Below are 23117 nucleotides of genomic sequence, written 5' to 3' on the forward strand. Positions count from 1 at the left end.
AGCGAGCGGGGGGGGGGGAAGAGAGCGAGCGGGGGGGGGAGAAGAGAGCGAGCGGGGGGGGGAGAAGAGAGCGAGCGGGGGGGGGGAGAAGAGAGCGAGCGGGGGGGGGGAGAAGAGAGCGAGCGGGGGGGGGAGAAGAGAGCGAGCGGGGGGGGGAGAAGAGAGCGAGCGGGGGGGAGAAGAGAGCGAGAGGGGGGAGAAGAGAGCGAGAGGGGGGAGAAGAGAGCGAGAGGGGGGAGAAGAGAGCGAGAGGGGGGAGAAGAGAGCGAGAGGGGGGAGAAGAGAGCGAGAGGGGGGAGAAGAGAGCGAGAGGGGGGAGAAGAGAGCGAGAGGGGGGAGAAGAGAGCGAGAGGGGGGAGAAGAGAGCGAGAGGGGGGAGAAGAGAGCGAGAGGGGGGGAGAAGAGAGCGAGAGGGGGTGAGAAGAGAGCGAGAGGGGGTGAGAAGAGAGCGAGAGGGGGTGAGAAGAGAGCGAGAGGGGGTGAGAAGAGAGCGAGAGGGGGTGAGAAGAGAGCGAGAGGGGGTGAGAAGAGAGCGAGAGGGGGTGAGAAGAGAGCGAGAGGGGGTGAGAAGAGAGCGAGAGGGGGTGAGAAGAGAGCGAGAGGGGGTGAGAAGAGAGCGAGAGGGGGTGAGAAGAGAGCGAGAGGGGGTGAGAAGAGAGCGAGAGGGGGTGAGAAGAGAGCGAGAGGGGGTGAGAAGAGAGCGAGAGGGGGTGAGAAGAGAGCGAGAGGGGGTGAGAAGAGAGCGAGAGGGGGTGAGAAGAGAGCGAGAGGGGGTGAGAAGAGAGCGAGAGGGGGTGAGAAGAGAGCGAGAGGGGGTGAGAAGAGAGCGAGAGGGGGTGAGAAGAGAGCGAGAGGGGGTGAGAAGAGAGCGAGAGGGGGTGAGAAGAGAGCGAGAGGGGGTGAGAAGAGAGCGAGAGGGGGTGAGAAGAGAGCGAGAGGGGGTGAGAAGAGAGCGAGAGGGGGTGAGAAGAGAGCGAGAGGGGGTGAGAAGAGAGCGAGAGGGGGTGAGAAGAGAGCGAGAGGGGGTGAGAGGAGAGAGAGAGGGGGGAAGAGAGAGAGGGGGGGGAGAGAGAGAGGGGGGGGGAGAGAGAGAGGGGGGGGAAGAGAGAGGGGGGGGGAAGAGAGAGGGGGGGGAAGAGAGAGGGGGGGGAGATGAGAGAGAGGGGGGGGAGAAGAGAGTGGGGAAAGAAGAGGGGGGGGCAGAGGTGCTCTGTCACCAACTGTCTCCACTCTGTGACTTGTGGTGCAGGTGACAGAGTGCAGACAGTTGGTCCCATGCAGCAGGACAGGTGGCAGAGCAGAGCGGTGACATGCCTGTCAGTGTCTTGCTGCTGGGAGGAGCAGATGATCACACTGCCCGACACCGGCCGCTCTCCTGACATCGCAGCAGAGCGGGCGGGTGGACAGTGTGATCACATACTTACGTGCAGGGGGGGATTCAGCTGAAGAACCCCCCCCCTGTACTGCACACTGGCGCCCCGTGCCTCACCATCTGCAGGACGCTTCCGGCTCCACACTGACGTCCTCCGGATCCTCCCCTCGATGCTGAGCTGTGACGTGCGGTAGTCACCGCCCACAGCCCTGTCACTCAATCTGAGTGGCGCCGGCATCCTGTGACGTACCCGTCTTGTTTGAGAGCCCGGAAATGCCGGGACGTCAGAGGATGCCGGCGGCCACAGCTCCAGGGGGTCATGTGACAGGCACTGAGCGTGCAGGATAGCGCCGCTCAGTGCCAGAAATGGAAATACAGCCAATGGAGAAGACGCCTAGAAAGGTAAGTATAACTCCTACAGAAAATAAAAAAAAAATGGGTGAACCACCCCTTTAACAAAAAAAAAAAACAGCAAAACACCACAAGTGACGTTGAGGAAAAAAAAAACTTCACCAAAAAGTATTTAATTAATCCTAGATACAGCAGTTTCTTGAGAGGCCTCCATTTAATTGTAAGCATCTTATATAGTGCAAAATGGAGTCTCTGGAGCCAAGGCTTGTTACTAAAGCTCAATACTAGCCACAGGTGCTACCAAACAAATGCAAAAGGGGGGGGGGGGGGGACTACGAAAAACTAACAATTTTCATAATTTTAAAATTTGGATACCTATCAGTAATACTAAAAATAATACGAGCACTTGAAGGGAATTTGTCACCCAGTTTTTGCCACCTAATCTGAGAGCAGCATAATGTAGGGGCAGAGATCCTAATTCCAGCGATCTGTCACTTACTGAGCTGCTTAGTGTAGTTTTGATAATATCGACACAATCCGACATATTCATGAGCTCTATATAACGGCTAGATCTGCAGAAGAGAAAACAGTGAGGTTATCAAAACAACAGCAAACAGCTCAGTAAGTGACACATCGCTGAAATCAGGATCTCTGTCTGTACATTATGCTGCTCTTAGATGGGGGAGCAAAAACCTGGTGACAGATTCCCTTTAAGTTATTCTCAGCGGCACCGCTCTGCAGTCTGCTGATTTGTCGCTTGCCGGGGTGCATTGTGCTCCAGAATGATTGACTGGGCCAGGAGCAAAGTTACACCACTTGTCTGTACTGTGCGCTGTCTGAGCTGCGGGCAGAAGCGCTAAAGGAATATAGCAATGAGCTTGTAAACACTGCTCTCCAAGGCAGCAACAAAGTCCTGTCCAGAGCACGTAACCGGCAAAAGGATCAGCAGTGTTGCGCGGTCTAGCTCGGCATCAGTCCAGTGATTGGCTGCAGTGGTCACGTGCTATAGTGGGGACAAAGCAATAAGGGCAGCGGTAGGTAAACAATGCTTGGCTCGTTAATTCACAGCGCTGACCCAATTTTTCATGAAAGTGGACAACCCCTTTAAACGGCATGATAAAATAATTTATATTTATTTTCTACAAGTTAATTGGCACATACCATAAAGGTTTATAACAAAAATTAAAATAAAATAGCAGGGGCAGAGGAGAGAAGCAGTCTATGCCTAATGTCTAATATGTATACCTACGTACATTGGTACCATTTAAGAGCTCTGTATCTTCGCACTGGCAGCAGAACACTTCAGTCTCATTTTCTTCCAATTGTGAACTCTGTAATGTAAATGGGATAATGTCACTTTTCATGTGTCTGGGTAAAAAGAGGCAGGAAAGTGGCTAAGGGAGGCCCAAAAGCAGAGAGCAAAAGCAAGCGAGTCCCAGGAGCAAGCCCGGCCCAGAAGCGCCATTCAGCACAACAGGCGCCTGCAGATAGAAGAGATTAGCAAGCGGCTCGCTCCCTTGTTAGTATGGCAGACAAGACGTCTTCTGTCAGAAAAGAAAAAGTAAGTGCTATATTATGAAAAAAAAAAATAAATAAAAAAAAAATTAAATATATATATACACACATACAATAATATATATGTGTGTGTGTGTATATATAATATATATATATATATATATATATATATATATATATATATATATATATATATATATATATATATATATATATATATATATATATATATATATATACACACACATACACACACACACACACATATAATATATATAATATATTATATATATATACATACATATACATATATACATACATACATATATACACACACACACACACACACATACATATTATATATATCTATATTATTTTTTTATTTAGCAGGCTTGTGGCGGACTACATGTACTCGAAAAGTTGTATTATATCCAACTTCATAACACAAGCTACAAAAGGTTCAGGTAGTGTCCGGGTGCCTACATGTGCCAGCGGTACGAGGCTCACCATGTAACAGCCGCATATTTCTAATTTGCCCACACTCCTCTGTTTAGTGTGTACAGGGTTCCCATCGGACGACTAACAGACCCACGTATACCTCCGAGCTAAAAGTAAAGCCCGATTTCTCGTAAAACTCCTTTCTGCATAATCTAAGACGTTGGAGGCCATTTCTGTACATTAGCCCTTGATCATCCCTCTTGTGCATGGGAGAGATCACTTCTTAATTACGGTAGCTGTTCCTGCGTGGATGGCCACAATGTGTATACAGTACATGTAGAGAACACCAACGGCCGATTTTCTTATTTTAAGATGGCGTAAACAGACCGGACAGTCTAAAAATGCAACAAAATTATAAAAATGGCTCTTGTTGTATCACAAAATTAGCTTAGTGTGCACCAAAATTATGGTGATTGGAGTCACATTTTAAGATCAAGCCCATTGTTTACAAGCAAACAAAAAAACAAACTAAAAATGAGGAATTTTTTTAGCACACATTATGTTAGAATTCTAGAGCATTTAGCTTGGTAGATTTCACAAGTGTCTGATCACCGGCAGTGATCGCTGGAGGAATACAAAGGCTAATACGTAGCACAACGTTTCATCATAGTAGATGTTATGTTATCCAGTTGTCAACAGCTTTTATGAACATTATAGACCCGCAACATACTTGTCTTATCCATACAAAGCAGATTAACCAATACTTTAATTGCCCTGGTCCAGCATACAGTTCGGCGCTCTGTGGCAGCCGGTCTTCACTTGTGTGGCTTGCATCTTGAGTTTACTACACATCGCAACGTTATGACCCCCCCCAAGGATATTGCTCCAAGGATGCGGCACACAGAGGTGAAGAGCAGCTGTCATGGAAGACCGGACAAGAACTTTGAACAAAATTGTTTATCTTTAGCCCAATTTACAAACCAAGACTTGAGCATGTCGAAGCCGAGATGCCCAATCCTTCCTTCTGCCATGTTCATAAGGCAGGTCAGCAAAGTAAATCTACATGGACATGTTCAGGATTTGCCTATGATGAACCCAAAAGGGATTTTTCTATAATAAAAAACCAAAATATCATCCGCTGCAGAAATCTGAAACTTGCATTACCGCCATGACTGTCTCAGAGGAACTGTACATGGAACAGGTCAAATGGCACAACCTGCTTTTTCATAGAACTTTTTTTTTATTCCATGCTGGGGTTTTCTTGTTTGTTTTTTTTCCCTGCTACATAGGAGTGGGTTGATGGCCCCTAAATCTGTACAGAATCCTGAGTGTGAATACGCGGCTGTTTCTTCTGTTGATTCCTAAGGCCATCTTAGCCTAGTTTCACACTTGGGTTGAACGGTATCCATTGCATTGCGTTGTGTGACGGATGCAACGGACGTGTTGCATATAGTGGCACAACAGATGCAACGAATGCTGCAAAACAATGCAATCCGTTTTGATTTTTTTTTTTTTTTTTTTTTTTTACAGGTGGCAGACTATTGTGAACGATCAGCTGATCGCTCACAGCAGCCGTTCGCTGGGTGATCAGCTGATCGCTCACAGCAGCCGGTCGCTGGGTGATCAGCTGATCGCTCACAGCAGCCGGTCGCTGGGTGATCAGCTGATCGCTCACAGCAGCCGGTCGCTGGGTGATCAGCTGATCGCTCACAGCAGCCGGTCGCTGGGTGATCAGCTGATCGCTCACAGCAGCCGGTCGCTGGGTGATCAGCTGATCGCTCACAGCAGCCGGTCGCTGGGTGATCAGCTGATCGCTCACAGCAGCCGGTCGCTGGGTGATCAGCTGATCGCTCACAGCAGCCGGTCGCTGGGTGATCAGCTGATCGCTCACAGCAGCCGGTCGCTGGGTGATCAGCTGATCGCTCACAGCAGCCGGTCGCTGGGTGATCAGCTTACCGCTCACAGCAGCCGGTCGCTGGGTGATCAGCTGATCGCTCACAGCAGCCGGTCGCTGGGTGATCAGCTGATCGCTCACAGCAGCCGGTCGCTGGGTGATCAGCTGATCGCTCACAGCAGCCGGTCGCTGGGTGATCAGCTGATCGCTCACAGCAGCCGGTCGCTGGGTGATCAGCTGATCGCTCACAGCAGCCGGTCGCTGGGTGATCAGCTGATCGCTCGGCCGCCGAGCACGTGTGCGGGGGCGGAGTGCGGGATGGGTGGAGCAGAGCGGGGCCATGGTGCTGAGGACAGGTGAGTGTGTGTGTATACATGCTGAGTGGCATGCGGGAGGGGGGCGGAGCCAAGCGGTGAAGTGTTGGGCTCCCTGCACACGTACCCAGGGTAAATATCGGGTATAACTAGGCAAAGCACTTTGCTTGGTTACCCGATAATTACCTTGGTTACGGGTGCAGGGAGCCAGAGAGCATGCGCAGTGAAATCCTGAGGATTCCGCTGCTCAAAAAAACGTTACATGCTGCGTTCCTCCCGCTGGGCGGAAGCAACGCAGGTCCTTTTGGCAAAATCCGTCACCCATACAAGTCTATAAGAAACAGCGGAATCCGTTAACTGATTCCGCTGTTTTCCAAAAGGGCGGATTGTGACGGAAGGAAAAAAACGCAAGTGTGAAAGTACCCTAACACTAACATCTGGTTTAGGACTTTCCGCTTTATTCTTGCAATCTTTTTTTTTTTTTTTTTTTTATGGACAGCCGATCAAAAAACTAAAAATCATGGATAACTAACATTTTTAATGGACACATTGAAAAACCATTTCTTGATGGTTGACAGCCCTGGAATGATACAGTGTGAGCAATGTGTAGGATTTGTGGGATGTATAGGATGTCACCATAAACGGCATCCTGCAGGATATAAGCTTCAGCCGCATTTCCTCCCGTACAGGCTCATTTTACAGGAAGAAGCCCGGTACTTTGTGTGATCCTGCGAGAAAACATGTTGTTTAGCCAGCGTGACAGATGCAAATCTGCTTGTAAAACGCTTTCTCTCCCTGCACTCGGAGCAAATGACTGCATTAATTGCTGCTCATGAACAATAAGCCGTCTTGTGCGTCTTGCATGAGAATCTGTTCCAGGATGAAGCCACATAAGCCAGGAGGAAGTTATACGTGGAAAACGTCTGTGGATCGCTATCCTGTCTCCGCCACCCCACCACACTCGGAGGGCGAGACAAGATCATGCTAAAAATGGGACGACGGTCCAGGAATATTAAATTAATCTGATTTTTTTTTCCAGCATTGCTGAATATTTCAGTTTGTTCTCTATTAAAGGGAACCGGTCACCAGTCTTTTGCCCTATAAGCTGCAGCCACCACCATTGGGCTCTTATATACAGTATTCTAACATGCTGTATATTAGGCTGCTTTCACACATTCGGTTTTTGCAGTGCGGCTCAATACGGCTCAAAAACCTGTGCAACGGATGCAGGGGAAAAAAAACTGACCCGTTGCATAAGTTTTTCCATGCGGCCCGTCCGTTTTGTGACGGATGCGGCTTGATACTGAGCATGCGCAGTGTAAAAAACCGCATCCGGCGGTCAGATGCGGTTTTTGCAGCAGGACACCGCATCCGGCGTCCATAGGCTTTCATCGTAAATCGCGCCAGATCCGGCGCGATGCAGTTTTTTCGCCGCACAAAAAAAAACGTGCCAGGCAACGTTCCATCCGGCCGCCGCATTGGCCAAATATGCCGCATCCGGCAAAAACTGGACACAACGCAAGGCCATGCGGCACAATACGGCGCTAATGCAAGTCTATGCGGAAAAAACGCAACCAGCGGCAAAAAGAAACCGGTTGCGTTTTTTTCTGCAAAGCCCCGTATTGTGCCGCTCGGCAAAAACCGGATGTGTGAAAGCAGCCTAAGAGCCCAGGCCGCTGTGACAACATAAAAAAGGACATTTTTGTGTACTCACCGTAAAATGTCTTTCTTGGAGCCTTTCATTGGGGGGGACAGACAGTGGGTTATATGGTGTCTCCAGGGGAGGCGTGACACTAGGTTTGAAAAAAGTGTTAGCTCCTCCCCCCACAGCATATAACCCCAGCTAGGCAGGAACTAGCTCAGTTTGGTGTAAAATCAGTAGGAGAAGGACAACCAAAACCACAAGGGCGGGAGCTGTGTCCCCCAATGAAAGGCTCCAAGAAAGACATTTTACGGTGAGTACACAAAAATGTCCTTTCCTTTCTCGCCTTTTCATTGGGGGACACAAACAATGGGACGTCCTAAAGCAGTCCCTGGGTGGGAACTGAACTATTAACAGTGTAGAACATCAGACTAAGAGCTGACTAACAACTGCAACTGCAGGGAACACAAACACTGTCAAAAAACCGAGCAGTGGCCACTTATAAATGGGCCACTGCCGCCTGAAGGACTTGTCTTCCAAGAGCAGCATCCGCGGATGCATGCGTATGCACTCTGTAGAATTTTGTAAACGTGTGCACACTGGAGCAGGTAGTGGCCTTGGAAAGTTGGGCCGCCGAATCCTGATGGCGGACAGCCCAGGAGGCACCCACTGCTCGTGTAGAGTGGGCCTGCACAGATTGAGGAGGAACAACACCTCGTGTTTTGTAAGTTTCACACATGGCAGTCCTGATCCATCGAGAAATCATGGATTTGGAAGCCCGGTCGCCCTTTTTGTGTCCTTCTGAGAGGACGAAAAGGGCATCGGACTTGCGCAACGGTGCTGTTCTGGAGATGTAGATCCGCAGAGCCCTGACAAGATCGAGAGTGTGAAGGGCTTTCTCAAAAAGGAGTGGACCGGGGCCGGGCAGAATGACACAATGTCCTCGTTCAGGTGGAAAGAAGATACGACCTTCGGAAGGAAGGCGGGGAAAGGCCGAAGGACCACCTTATCATGATGGAATATCAGATAAGGTGAGCGACAGGACAGTGCTGCCAGTTCGGACACTCGCCTGATAGAGGTAATAGCGACTAAAAAGGCAACTTTCCAAGACAGCCGTTGAAGAGAGATTTCTCTCAAGGGTTTGAAAGGAGGAAGCTGAAGTGCTCCGAGAACCAAATTCAGATCCCAGGGATCTAAGAGGTGACGATAAGGGGGGACAAAATGCGCCACCCCTTGAAGAAAGGTACGGACCTGAGGGCGAGAAGCCAGCTGCTTCTGGAAAAAAAATTGACAAGGCAGAAACGAGTCCATACCGTCTTGCAAAAAGGCAAGAACATTAGGGATTGAAAAGGTCAGGGGCGACAGATTATGACGGTTGCACCAGGACAGATAGGTCTTCCAGGTCCTGTGATAAATGCTGGCGGAGGAAGGCTTGTGAGCATTAAGCATGGTATGAACTACCCTGGAAGAAGATGAGACTTGGCTAGAATCAAGGATTCAAGAGCCACACCGTCAAATGCAGCTGTGCTGTATTCTGGTGGAATATTGGACCTTGCGACAGAAGATCCAGGTGGTCAGGAAGAAGCCAGGGAGTGTCGCCGAGAAGGTGGAGGAGCTCTGGAAACCAGGCTCTTCTGGGCCAGTCCGGGGCCACGAGGATCACCGGGATTCCCTCCGCTTTGATTTTCTTGATTACTCTCGGAATGAGAGGGAACAGAAGGAAAACGTATGGCAGGCGAAACTGCGACCACGGGAGGACTAGAGCGTCGGAGCCGAGCGCTAGCGGGTCTCTCGACCGGGATACGAAGGGATGTACTTTGGCGTTTAGCCGAGACGCCATGAGGTCCACATCTGGGAGCCCCCAACGAAGAGTGATCTGATGGAACACCTCGTAGTGGAGGGACCATTCCCCTGCCGCTAGACCTTGCCTGCTGAGAAAGACAACTGGGCCGCAGACTATCCCCGGAATATGGACAGCTGAAATAATGGGAATGTGCATCTCTGCCCAAAGAAGAATCCTGGAGACTTCTTTCATCGCTGCCCTGCTGCGAGTTCCTCCCCGACGGTTGACGTAAGCCACAGCCGTGGCATTGTCTGACTGGATCCGAACTGGGAGGCCCAGAGCAAGGGTTGAAAGGTCTGAAGGGCCAGAAATATGGCCCTGATCTCCAGAACGTTGATATGAAGAGATCGCTCTGGGTGAGACCAGCGTCCGTGAGCAGTGTGGTGGAGAAACACCGCCCCCCAGCCTAACAGGCTGGCATCTGTCATGACTACGTGTCAGTGGACAGGGCAGAAGGACTTCCCCTGAGATAGGGATGAGACCTGAGTCCACCAGACGAGGGAGCTGAGGGCAGTCCGAGATATGCGGACTGACCGGTCTAGAGAGGCTGGATTCTTGTCCCAAGAGGCCAGAAGATCCAATTGCAGAGGGCGCAAATGGAATTGGGCAAACGACACCGCTTCCATGACTGCTACCATCTTGCCTAACACTCTCATCCCACTCCGGAGGGATGGGTAACTGCGGGAGCGGAGGGATTGGGCGGCCCGGATCAGGGAAGACCTCTTGTCTTCTAGAAGAAAAACCCCGGGCCTGAACCGTGTCTATCAGCATACCTAAAAAGGTGATGCGCTGATGAGGAATGAGGGGTGACTTGTTGAAGTGGAGAAGCCACCCTAGCCTTGAGAGCGTGTCTGGGTAAATTTGCACGCTTTCTGAGCAAACTTGAGGAGAGCTCCCCTTGACAAGTAGGTCGTCCAAATAGGGAACGACCAGAACGCCTCTGGGGTGCAAAATGGACATGACGGCCGCCATGACCTTTGTGAAGACCCGAGGCGCAGTAGCCAGTCCAAAGGGAAGGGCCCTGAATTGGAAAGGACGGTGTCCTATGGCAAAACGAAGGAACCGTTGATGCGATACACATATGGGAATGTGTAAATAAGCATCTTGAATGGCTATGGCAGCTAGGAATTCTCCCGGTTGCATAGCAGCTAGTACGGCTCGCAATGATTCCATTCGGAAGGTCCGAATCCGTACGGACCTGTTTAAGCCTTTTGAGGTTCAGGATAGGACGGACAGAGCCAACTATTTTGGGGACGACAGAGGTTTGAATAGAAACCTTTGCCGCGCTGTTCCAGGGGCACTGGAATGATAACGTTTGCTTTCTGTAAAGAGGCTATGGCCTGAAATAAGGCCTGGCTTTGCGTTGTGGACTTTGGAAGCAGAGAACGCAGAAACCTGTTGGCCGGTAGGGAATGGAAATCGATCTTGTAACCTAAGGTGACTATTTCTCGAAACCAAGCATCGCGAGTATGGTCTAGCCAGATATCCCGAAAAAGCAGAAGCCGCCCTCCAACAGGAGTCGGCTCTAAGGGGTACCCGGCGTCATGCTGAAGGGGCCTTCGCGGGGCGAGGTCCCTTGGGTTTAGATTGCCTGGAGTGGGAACACCAGGAAGAGTCCCTTAAGGGACCGGATCCCCAATCTGAGCGTTGCGACGACCCCTGTGATGGTTCTTTGGGGGCGGGTCGAAAGGACTGCCTGCGCCAAGAAGACTTTAAAATTTTTGGATACAGGACACTTGTGGTAGAATGGTACTTTTACCACCAGTCTCAGATATAAGCTTGTCCAGGGATTCTCCAAACAGACGAAGACCCTGGAAGGGGAGTGTGGACAGGGACTTCTTGGAGGCACTGTCCGTGTTCCATATCTTTAGCCACAGGACTCTGCGGGCAAAAAACAGCGTTGGCTGCCGTTAGGGCCGACAAACTAGCTGCATCTAAGGAGCCGTGAAGCAAGTAATTAGAGGCTAGAGAGAACAAATCAAGGATCTCAAGAGCCTCTGAAGGAATATTGCAAGAGCAAAGCAACTTGAGCAAGTTCATACTCCACACACTCATAGCTCTCGCCACCCATGTCAAGGCAAACAGGGGGCGCAGAGAGGAGCTGGAAGCCTGGAAAATAGATTTGACCGCAGCATCAATTGCGCGGTCAGACGAGTCCTTGAGAGGCGCGGTGTCTGAGACAGACATAACCGTGTGTTTAGCCAGCCTGGATACTGGCGGATCCACAACGGGGGGTACTGACCAGAGCTTAACCAGTTCCGATGGAAAGGGATAAGCGAATGAAGAGGAAGAATTTTTATTAAACCTCCTATCAGGGTGATCCCACCGTTTTAGATATGATTTGATGAAAAATCGGATCCTGGGCAAAGGACTTGGGAGGCTTCTTGGCCCGCTTGATTGCCGACTGAGAAGTCGGGTCCGAAGGCTGATCAGAAATCGACAGAGTGATTGACAGCCGAAATTAATGCGTCTTCCATATGTCTAGACTCAGAAGAGACATCTTAATCAGAGTCAGAGTCTTGGGATTCGTGACTACTAAAGGTCACGGAGCCTGAGTCAGACTGATCATCGTCCGAGTCGGACGAGACGTAAGGGTCGCAATGGAGCCTTTTGGAGACAGCCTTTTTACGTACGAGGAACGAGACACCAGACGAAGGCGGGCTCCCCTGGGGGAGCTGAGCCGGGGGGAGGCTGTGAGAGCCTGTGGAAGGCTGGAATATCTGAGCGGCCAGGTCATCTATTAGACATTAGAAGAGCCCAGGCAGGAATAACGTCATCAGACTGGGGTACTGCCTGGATAGTGGCCGCAGCGAAATCCACAGACTGCACGACCTCCTAGTCCGGCAGCGGGGGCTGTTGTGACACGGTAGTAGGGGCATCGCAGCCCCGGCATAGTGGATAGCTTCGGACATTACAAAAACGAGCGTCCATAGGTGGTACAAGCATAGTACAGGTCCATAGAGGATGCCTGGGAAGCTTTATCACCCTTGCGGTTACACATGTCAGCAACAGTTCCACAATAAGTACAGTGAGCCTCTAGCAGTATTATAAAGGGACGGCTGTGGGTGATGAGCTGCTAGCAGTATTATAAATGACTGCTATGCAAAGCCGGTATATACCGAGTAAAGTAGCACACCCTGTCAAACAGTCGGTACATACTTACAGGCACAGTTAGTATATACTGCTAAAAGCTGATATACACCGTCAGCCAGCAGACACACACCGCTAGAAAGACAGCGATATACCAATGAACAGAGCGGTATATAGTGCTGCAGAGTTGCAGAGCCAAGGAGGCGGTCTCACCCGTGTCTGCTCCCCACATGTAATGGCGTCCAGTATTCTCTGGCAGCATGGAGGGGAGAGACGGCCCACTAGAGGGAGCGGCTTCTGGAGCAGTGGAGGGGGCGTTACTAAAATGCAGGCCGACGCCGGGAGCTAAATTAATGATGCTTCCCCGGGATCACGGCCTGCATCGCCCCACCGGCGCCTTTCCAGGCGGCGGTTTGGATGCAGGGGACTGACTCATTGTCTCCCTACCTGCTCCTGGCTCCGTCTGAAGACGCGTCGGTCCTGGGATGCGGGGATCTCGGGGACGCATCTTCAGCTCAAGGCTAGCAGGTACTCTGTTCTGCCTAGCCCTCTGGAGCTACCTCTGTGAGGTGCTTCCAGGGAGCCTGGAGGGGTACGCAGACCCGACCACTTGGGCGCGAGGGAAGACTGACGGCTTGTGCACGCCAGGTTTCCTCTGCCCGTACACGGGGGAACGGGGGTGGCAGGGCACCCTGGTATTGCCCCTATCAAAAATAGAATGAATAAGAAAAGAAAAACAAAATAAAAAGTAAAAATAAGCTGGGCTGAGGCACCTCTGGTGGAGCTCAGTCCAGACATGTCAGCCTCCCTGCTGACACTAGGAAAAAAAAAATTGAGCTAGTTCCCGCCTAGCTGGGGTTCTATGCTGTGGGAGGAGGAGCTAACACTTTTTTCAAACCTAGTGTCCCACCTCCCCTGGAGACACCATATAACCCACTGTCTGTGTCCCCCAATGAAAAGGCGAGAAAGGAAAAAAAACACTTTATAATACTCACCTAAAACGGTCGCTGCGGTTGATGTGGCTCAGATGGGCATCTTCGTTCTTCGGTGCCGGCGCCGCCTCTTTCGGCCATCTTTGTCGCCACCTCGGTCATCCTTCTGAAGCCGGGGTGCATGACGTGGCCAAAATCCTACACACTTGCCGGCATTCAGGTCCTGAGCAGGGCAGATCAAAGTATTATAGTGCGCCTGTGCAGGACCAGCGAGTGTGTATGACGTAAACACATCATGCACCGCAACTTCAGAAGGAGGACGAAGATGGCCGAAAGAAGCGACGCCGGACCGGAGGACGAAGACGCCCATCTGAGCCACATCTACCTCAGCGACCGGTTTAGTTGAGTATTATAAAGTGATTTTATGTTCTAACAGCGGCCTGGGCTCCTATATACAGTATTCTGGAATGCTGTATATTAGAGCCTACTGGTGGCGGCCACAGCTTATAGGGCAAAAAACTGGTGGCAGGTTCCCTTTAACAAGGAGTTGCTCACCACAGAAAAAACAACAAATAAAACAATCTATAAAATAATATAAAAAAAATGGCGTATATATCTTTCCAATCCCTACTGGTCCGATCCAAACATCGGGTACCCCTGCAAGTCTCTGTTGTTGTTCGGCCCAGGACAGCACATGCCCACAGCAGCCAAATACCAATCCAACAGAGAACAAATGCATCATTGCTTCAGCCTGTGATTGGCCGCATCAGTCACTGGCTACATATGACTGCTGCAGCCAATCACTATCTGCAGTAGTGATGCCTCATTTTCACCTGCAGTTCGTAATTTGCTGTAAAATTCACATGCCCCTCTGTACCGACAGGGAACCCAAGCCAAGCTAGAAATGGACTGGCAGAGAATCGCTAAGAAATAAATCGAGCACTACTGTGCTCAGGTGCTCTGTACTTGTAATGAGCAGTTGGATGCTCTGATGGGCGCGACTTGAGTACCTGAGTATCATGGAAGCCAATGGGGAACTTGAGTATTTTTCCAGGAAATCTTCCAGAAAATGCTTGCGTCCCCAATTGACTTCCATTATACTCAGTACTCTAGTAGAGCCAATGCGAGCATCCATTGACGCTTCACGAGTACCAAGCATGGTAGCGCTCGCTCATCACTATTCGTTAGGAGTATTGAGCACCAGATTATGGCAGAGTCAACTCATCACTATTCATCACACGTACCGAGCAAAAAAAACCAAGTCAATAAAATAAAGAGGAATGTATAATATAAAGACCAAACAAAAAAATCCCCCAAAACAATACTTTATTTCAATAGATTAAAACGGTATACCTCAGAACCATCAATATAATTCTATCAGACCGTAGTCAAGTGAAGGGGGTGAAGTGCAAAATGTAAGATAGGGTATGATAAAGGGGTAAAAGGGGTGACCGTGTTCACCAATACTTAGAGATTATACTAGTAATCAGGGGCAATATATCTGTTGTCAATTGGCCCTCACTGTTACCTGCCTACCAGCGGAGTTGCACCATAATGGGGACTGAGACAGTTTGCGGATACTGGCAGATAAGTCCCTGCTGGGAATTTACATGCTTTGATCCGTATATACTATAATATACAGTTGGGGTTTTTGCTATTTGACCATTGGTCTAATCTGTAAATTTGTAGATTTGTACAGACTATAGGTCACATTAGTACATTCTCTAGCCTTTATGCCATTTCACTTGCATAAAAAAAAAACATATATTATATATATATATATATATATATATATATATATATATATATATATATATATATATATATATATATATATATATATATATATAAAATAAAAATAAAAATAAAAATAATAATAATAATAATAATGGGTTGCCAAGTTATGTGTGTAAATATTACCAGAGGCATCAGCCAAGCTTAAAACACAGCTCTGCTACAAGATAAAACCAAACTGCGTGTAAATCTCATGTAAACATTACCGGCAAAACAAGAAAAATAGCAAAGCTTGCACCTGGATTATCATCAACATGAAAAGCTCAGAGCCGCCGTCTGGTAAATGCTAAAATGTAATCTTTGCTCACTGCAGGCGTGTAATTATATAAACGGCCGGCACAATGACATCATGCGCCGTGCCTATATATAGCAGTCAGCACCACAGGTGCGCGCTGCGGGGAGCGGCCAATCTAAGATTACACAATTAATCATTTACCTCCACAATAAGATACAGGTGCGGTTGTAAAAGGGACATCTGTACTAACCAGGCGGAAGCAACACACACAAAGCTGCCAGGGGACACGGAGAAGTATCATCAGTGGAATAAACTATCCAAGGGGCTCCAAGAATAAGGATTTATTGGGAAAATCATAACTCTGTCCTCACATGTTCAGCTTAAAGGGAACCTGTCAGGTGCAATATGCACCCACAACTACAAGCAGCTCTGGATGCATATTGATAATCCCTGCCTAACCGTCCCTGTATATAGTAGCATAGATAAAGGGATCATGAGAAAAAGTATTTCTAAAGATCTTTTATGATATGCTAATAAAGCCAGGGACTAGTTGCAAGGGTGTTACTTCCCTTGGCTAGTTGGCCCACTTAGCATGTAAAGCATGTGGGTGTACAAACATGCTAATGAAGGCGTAGTGTCAGGTGTGGCGATCTCACCGCTCTCTACTGCCACACTCCCGAGGCTAAAGCTCAGTGCACATGATCAGAAGTGCCAGACTTGCAGTCATGTGTACTATGAATTCGGGTGTACACGTCCCGGCCTAAAACTGGTGTAGTGCGCATGACCGGAAGCCCTGGGACATTCTGATCGAGTGCACTTAGCCAAAAACCAGCAGTGGCTATAGAGGTGAGAGCGACCATTCCTTTGATGTTGCGCATTCATTAGCATGACGCTTACATCCTAAGGGGGCAGACTAGCCAAGGGAGATAACGCCCATGTGATTAGTCACTGGCCTCATTAGCATATCATAAATGATCTTTAGAAATACTTCTCCTAAAGATCTCTTTATTTATGCTACTAAATACAGGGACGGTTAGGCAGGGATTAGCAATATACACCCAGAACTGCTCGTGGCTCTGAGTGCACATTGCATCTGAGAGGTTCATAAAGACAAAACACTTGCAAAGATGCATCCATCCTATGTAAATTATGCCAATCGAACTCTGCTTATGATGAGGGGGGGTCCATTTGAGAGACCAGGAAGGGAGGGGGGGGGGGGGGGGAAGCTGCATAACCAGACCACCGTTCATCCCATTTTCTGGCCAGAGCTAGAAGATCCATTAAGGGTTCATTCATGTTTCCATTTTTTTTAGATAGGAGGAGGTGGAAAAAAAATAAATTTTATCCAAGAAAAACCTGACAATACTCAAAAACTGATGAAAAATGTGATGAAACCAAGAAAAAAAAAAAATTACTAGTGAAAGTGGAACTAATTGTCTCTTATGACAATATCACTGACGTCTGAATGACCCTTTTAGGCTATGTTCATACACTGCGTTTTTTACCTGCGTTTTTGCTGCAGAAATTTCTTGAGAAATTCTTGTAACCTTTCTGCAGACATTCCCCAGCAAAACCTATGGCAAAAAAAAATTAGCTGTGCGCACACTGCATTTTTTTCTTAAGAAAATTCTTTCAGTAGATTTTCTTAAGAAAAAGAATGAGCATGTCACTTCTTTTCTGCAGCTAACTGCGTTATTTGCCATAGATAATTGGCACAATAACGCAGGGAGCAACCAGCGGTAAAAACGCACCGAAAACGCGGCAAAAACGCAGGTGCACTAATCCTTCACTCAAGAAATTTCTTAAGAAATTTCTTAAGAAAAATCATTTTTCTAGTGTGAACATAGCCTTATGGTGGGGAATAAAAATGTGTAAAAAAAAAAACAAACGTGTATTGTTCCAATTTTTTCCTCTGTTACATAAAGTCTCAATGACTATATACTGTATGTATCTGTATTCATGACACCAATATGGGAATTAATAATCCATATTTCCATCTCTGCTGATGTCCTCCACTAGGGAATGGTTGTGCTTGACGTAGAGTGGTGAGACTATGTAATTGGGGGTAGGAGTGCACTTTACCTGGAGCACGGGTAGACCCACTGGAAAAACACACACACACACACACACACACACACACACACACACACACAAAACCATTACAATAGCTTTAGGTTAGCCTTGGTTTACTGTAAATTTTGATTGGAGTTAAAGGGAACCATCCAGCAGGATTTTCATACATCCAGTAAAGCCAGTGCTATACTGGGGCTAGGACGCTGAATGTGAGCATAGCTTCTGCTCTAAGATTGGATGTTTTATTACAGAAATATGTACAAGTAAAGTTCCAGCAATGCACTGCTATTTGATTGACAGGTGCAACAGGAAGGGAATATGTGGGTCGGGGTGAAAAGAAACGGTTCTGCACCGCCTCAACTAGCCTTACAGATAGTCCTAGGGAAACTGGACAACTCACGGAGATCCCATTGTGTTCACCGGTCCTGGTTGTATGTTGAAAAAAAAGAGCAGGTCTCGGTAGCCAGTTCAGATCCGGTAAAAAAAAAAAAAAATACAACTTCTTTATTTATCAAAAAAGGTGCATAAAAAGTGCAGGGTGAAGGTGCAGGTCCTCCCAGGACGACAGCTGTTTCGCATATAGTCACGCTTCTACAGATTCCTTGGACCTGTAGAAGCGTGACTATACGCGAAACAGCTGTCGTCTGAATTAATATCTATGACCGCAACAGGGGGAGGAAGGTCAGGCAGACAGACAGGAGCTGGAATAGATAGCATGACCTGACCTCCCTATTCCCTTCCTGTTGCACCTGTCAATCAAATAGCAGTGCATTGCTGGAACTTTACTTGTACATATTTCTGTAATAAAACAATCTTAGACAAAACCTACGCTTACTTCAGCATCCTAGCGCCAGTATAGCACTGGCCTTACTGTATATATGAAAATCCTGCTGGTTGGTTCCCATTAACAATTACGCCGGGAACTTTACCAGTGTGTAGGACAAACGTAGGGTTCTCATGGAAGGCGCACAGAACTAAAGAACCACTCCGGAATTGTTTTGGTATTCACAATCGGGTAGGTATCAGTACTGTATATTCCATAAGGCCTCCTTCACATATCCATGTCTCCAGTACATGTGGTGTCTGGTTTCACACGTACCGTAGACATGGACACATGTAGACCCATTAAAATAAATGTCTGTGCACACGTGCGCGTTTTAACACAGACAGGCATGTGCGCCACACGGCAACATGTCAATTTTCTGCAGACAGTACGAGCGTCATACGGACCGCACACTGATGTGATCCGCGTGACATCAGTGTGACATGTACTGGAGAAAACACAGATGACAAAAATAAAGAATTTTTATATTTACCTGTCTCCAGGCCTGCTGTCTCTGCTGTTACTTCCGGCCCGCTCATTATGCTCATTGCATATTCACTGCACTCACTGTGAACCCGGAAGTAACAGCAGCGTGGGAGACAGGTAAGTATACCAGCTCAGGCTGTTCGTGTGCTATCCGGATGTCAAACAGATAGCACAGGGACAGAACTCTGAACACACACGCGAACACTCACACACACACCCCCCCACCCCATCCCCATGGACAGTGCAAAACGTTAGTGTTTTGCATGGAAGTGTGAAGAAGCCTAAGCAAAATGTTGGTAAGTATTATCCAAGTTTAATAATAGAAATTTAAATAGGAGGTTAAGGGGTGCTTCACACACAGCGAGCTCGCTGCCGAGATCGCTGCTGAGTCACGCTTTTTGTGACGCAGCAGTGACCTCATTAGCGATCTCGCTGTGTGTGACAATGAGCAGCGATCTGGCCCCTGCTGCGAGATCGCTGCTCGTTACACACAGCCCTGGTTCGTTTTCTTCAAAGCCGCTCTCCTGCTGTGACACACAGATCGCTGTGTGTGACAGCAAGAGAGCGACAAATGAAGCGAGCAGGGAGCAGGAGCCGGCGTCTGACAGCTGAGGTAAGCTTGTAACCAAGATAAACATCGGGTAACCAAGGTGGTTACCCGATATTTACCTTAGTTACCAGCCTCCGCCGCTCTCACGCTGCCTGTGCTGCCGGCTCCGGCTCTCTGCACATGTAGCTGCTGTACACATCGGGTTAATTAACCCGATGTGTACAGCAGCTAGGAGAGCAAGGAGCCAGCGCTAAGCAGTGTGCGCGGCTCCCTGCTCTCTGCACATGTAGCTGCATTACACATCGGGTTAATTAACCCGATGTGTACTGTAGCTAGGAGAGCAAGGAGCCAGCGCTCAGTGTGCGCGGCTCCCTGCTCCCTGCTCACACTGGTAACTAATGTAAACATCGGGTAACCATACCCGATGTTTACCTTAGTTACCAGTCTCCGCAGCTTCCAGACGGCGGCTCCGTGCAAGCGCAGCGTCGCTTGCACGTCGCTGCTGGCTGGGGGCTGTTCACTGGTCGCTGGTGAGATCTGCCTGTTTGACAGCTCACCAGCGACCATGTAGCGATGCAGCAGCGATCCTGACCAGGTCAGATCGCTGGTCGGATCGCTGCTGCATCGCTAAGTGTGAAGGTACCCTAACAACGAGCAAATTGTTGCATTAAATGATCACCGATCAGCTGCTTGTTTGCTGCCTAGCGGTCATTCGATATGTTTAGACAGAATGACCAACCTATGCACATAGTGATCAGTAATTGATTAATGAGCATTGGCTGCCACTTATCAGCAATGCAGGTCCTGTTTACACAAGCTGATGTGCTACAGGGGATCACTATGTCTTTGGAGTGTGGGAGGAAACTGGAGAAAACCCATGCAAACACGGGGAGAAGGTTGCGAATGTTGTCCTTGGTGGGATTTGATCCCAGGACCCCAGCGCTGTAGTGCTAACCACTTCATTTACACAATACACATTAAATGGGGGAGAAAAAAAAAAATTCTTCATGGGAGGGCTCCTCTTTAGGGGTTTTGCAACTCCATACAGATCTTCCAGATTTGGCACTTTGGCTGCTTGTAAACTGCATATCTCTGATAAATGCTGACTATATGGTGACCATCCCAGCACAATACACACCAATACAGACCTTTGAGTTATTCCACTATAATACAGTGATCAGACTCTACTACATACAGCTGGGAGAAGAAATAGGACATTTACAGCAATTATAATCAGATAATAAAGCATTTTATTGTCTGGTGACAGCTCAATGTGGCACCAAGCTGGCATGTCATATATTTGCTGTTTTGCATAGTCTGTGCCCTGCATTATCTTTCGGGCTATTCTCCAGGCGCATGGCGGAGCTCAGCACTATTGTGTAGGACGACTCTGGAGCCAGCGACACTTGTCTGCAGCTCAGACATGGAAATTATTTATTTATTCATATACTAGAAATGAAGCGCAATGAATCCATTGTCTGAAGCTATAAAGATGGTCACACTGCTCTGCCCATATTTTACAATACAGGGTGCTCAGCGTAGAAGGCAAAATTGCCACTAACATTCACTTTCCTGACAGTTTAGCCATTGCTTCTGGTCCGGAGCGGTCCAATAACTTACACCTAACCACAGACTGACAGAGAATCCTTGTAATGTTTTAAAGGGAACCAAACACCAGGATTTTCGTGTATAAGCTGCAGCCAGTGCAGTGCTGGCACTATCATGCACAGTGTGTACATACCATCAGGGGGCAGCTCGGGTGTTTAGGCAGTGAAATCAAACTTTATAAAGTTTGAAAATTCGTGCACTTTTTGATTGACGTGTGCACCTCTGCAGATAATGTCCGGGCGGGTTATGCACGTGTATCCCCGCCCCCCCACCCGCTGCCTGTTCCTCCCTCTCACTGGCCGTATGTAAATTTCTCTCTTCAGACACATGGCGCCGGAGTTGGCACCTGCGCATAGCGCTTATCTCCAGCGCCATGTTTCTGAAGAGAGAAATTTACATACGGCCAGTGAGAGGGAGGAACAGGGGGCGGGGGGGGCGGGGATACACGTGCATAACACACCTGGACATTAGCAGCGAGGTGCACACGTCAATCAAAAAGTGCGCGAATTTTCAAACTTTATAAAGTTGGATTTCACTGCCTAAACACCCGAGCTGCCCCCTGATGGTATGTACACACTGTGCATGATAGTGCCAGTACTGCACTGGCTGCAGCTTATATAGGAAAATCCTGATGTTTGGTTCCCTTTAAGCACATAAACTGAGAATGCCAACAGAGGTAAACTCTGATCCTTGCTGTTCAACCACTTAGATGCTGCTGCTAAAAGGGAAGGCAGCTTCTAAACAGTTTAAGGCTATGTGCGCACGTTGCGTACAGTCACTGCAGAAATTTCTGCAGTCAATAGGTCCATGGAAATCATCGGACTACACATATCATCTAAGTGCAGGTCTGACAGACACAATGAAAACATTGGAGAAAATCAGATCACACTATGATCATACAGTTTGATCAGAATGTGATTTGTATATATGGCCCAATTCCCTCAGATGAGAGACTATATATTTGTCTGACCCCAAGGGTACGTGCTCACGATCAGGAACAACAGAGTCCTGATCATGGCGGGTCCTGACTTGCAGGGCCGCGAGTCTCCTCTGCAGGAGACCACAGCTGCTCGTACCCATGATCAAGGTTCAGTGCGCTGCAGTGTCTCACTTTTGCTCTCCCTATGGAGGACGCTTGCGACGCCGCAAAGTATTGACATGCTGCGGCTCAGGAAAGCGACACCGTGGGTCAGTTTTTGCTGCACAACGCACAGTGGGCAGGAGATTTCTATCAATCTCATCCACTGTGCTTGCACTGTACAACACAGCATTTGGACACAGCTGAAACACGCTACATCCAAAACGCTAGTAATACTGATGGTGGTCACGCAGCCTAAACCTATGCTGAGCAATGGTTAATCTCATCACCATCTGCATTCCAGGCAAAACATCACAGGATGGATGGATCACTGCTCTGTCCAAATTGTGGTCTTAGCTTATGGCATTCGTAGAGAAGCTTCCCAGCAATATTCAGAAGGAAAGAAAAAAAAAAAAAAAATAATCTCCATCCGCAATCCTCATTTTGAAATACTGGAAGAAAATTATACTGCTTAATCAGTTATTAGTGCTAATGGGATAGTGATATACATTTACACATATATATATACATACATACATACATACATATATATACACACACACATACATATACATATATATATATATATATATATATATATATATATATATATATATATATATACACATACATATAATATAAATATATATATATAATATAAATTATATATATATATATACATATACACACATACACACACACATATACACATACATACATACATACATATGTAGAAATATAATATCATTCACCTCTAAAAGTCACCTGAATTTAGGTTGTATTCACATTCAAACATTCACAATTTATATATATTTGTTTTTTAAACTTCGGTAAAATATACCAATGTAATAAAAAAATTATTATATTATTATACAATTGCAATACAAGATAAAGTAAATCCAAAAGATCAGAATTCACCAGGTATAATCCAGTTTGTCCATCACAAACAATGTTTTATTATTGGACTGTTCTAGTGGATACTCCGTAATTTGCGGTTACGCTCCTATAAATCATGTCGTCTCAAGTAACACAATCAGAATTTGTGAAACTTCACCGAAATTGCCTTAACCATAGCAAAA

The 23117-nt window shown here is 47.7% G+C and overlaps 1 protein-coding gene across 2 annotated transcripts in view; it reads right to left on the bottom strand.

The window, feature by feature from the left end:
• The window catches only part of SSH2 (slingshot protein phosphatase 2), a 303023-nt gene that overhangs the window by 227362 nt on the left and 52544 nt on the right, over positions 1-23117 (bottom strand). The window contains exon 2 of one of the 2 annotated variants that reach the window (XM_075335231.1): positions 2977-3054. The exons of the other annotated variant lie outside the window; for it this stretch is intronic. Coding sequence (XP_075191346.1) covers positions 2977-3054 — 78 coding nt within the window. The remainder of the gene's footprint in view (positions 1-2976; positions 3055-23117) is intronic. 2 annotated transcript variants of the gene reach the window in all.

This window comes from Anomaloglossus baeobatrachus, chromosome 2 (assembly GCF_048569485.1).
Source record: "Anomaloglossus baeobatrachus isolate aAnoBae1 chromosome 2, aAnoBae1.hap1, whole genome shotgun sequence".
NCBI lineage: Eukaryota > Metazoa > Chordata > Amphibia > Anura > Aromobatidae > Anomaloglossus > Anomaloglossus baeobatrachus.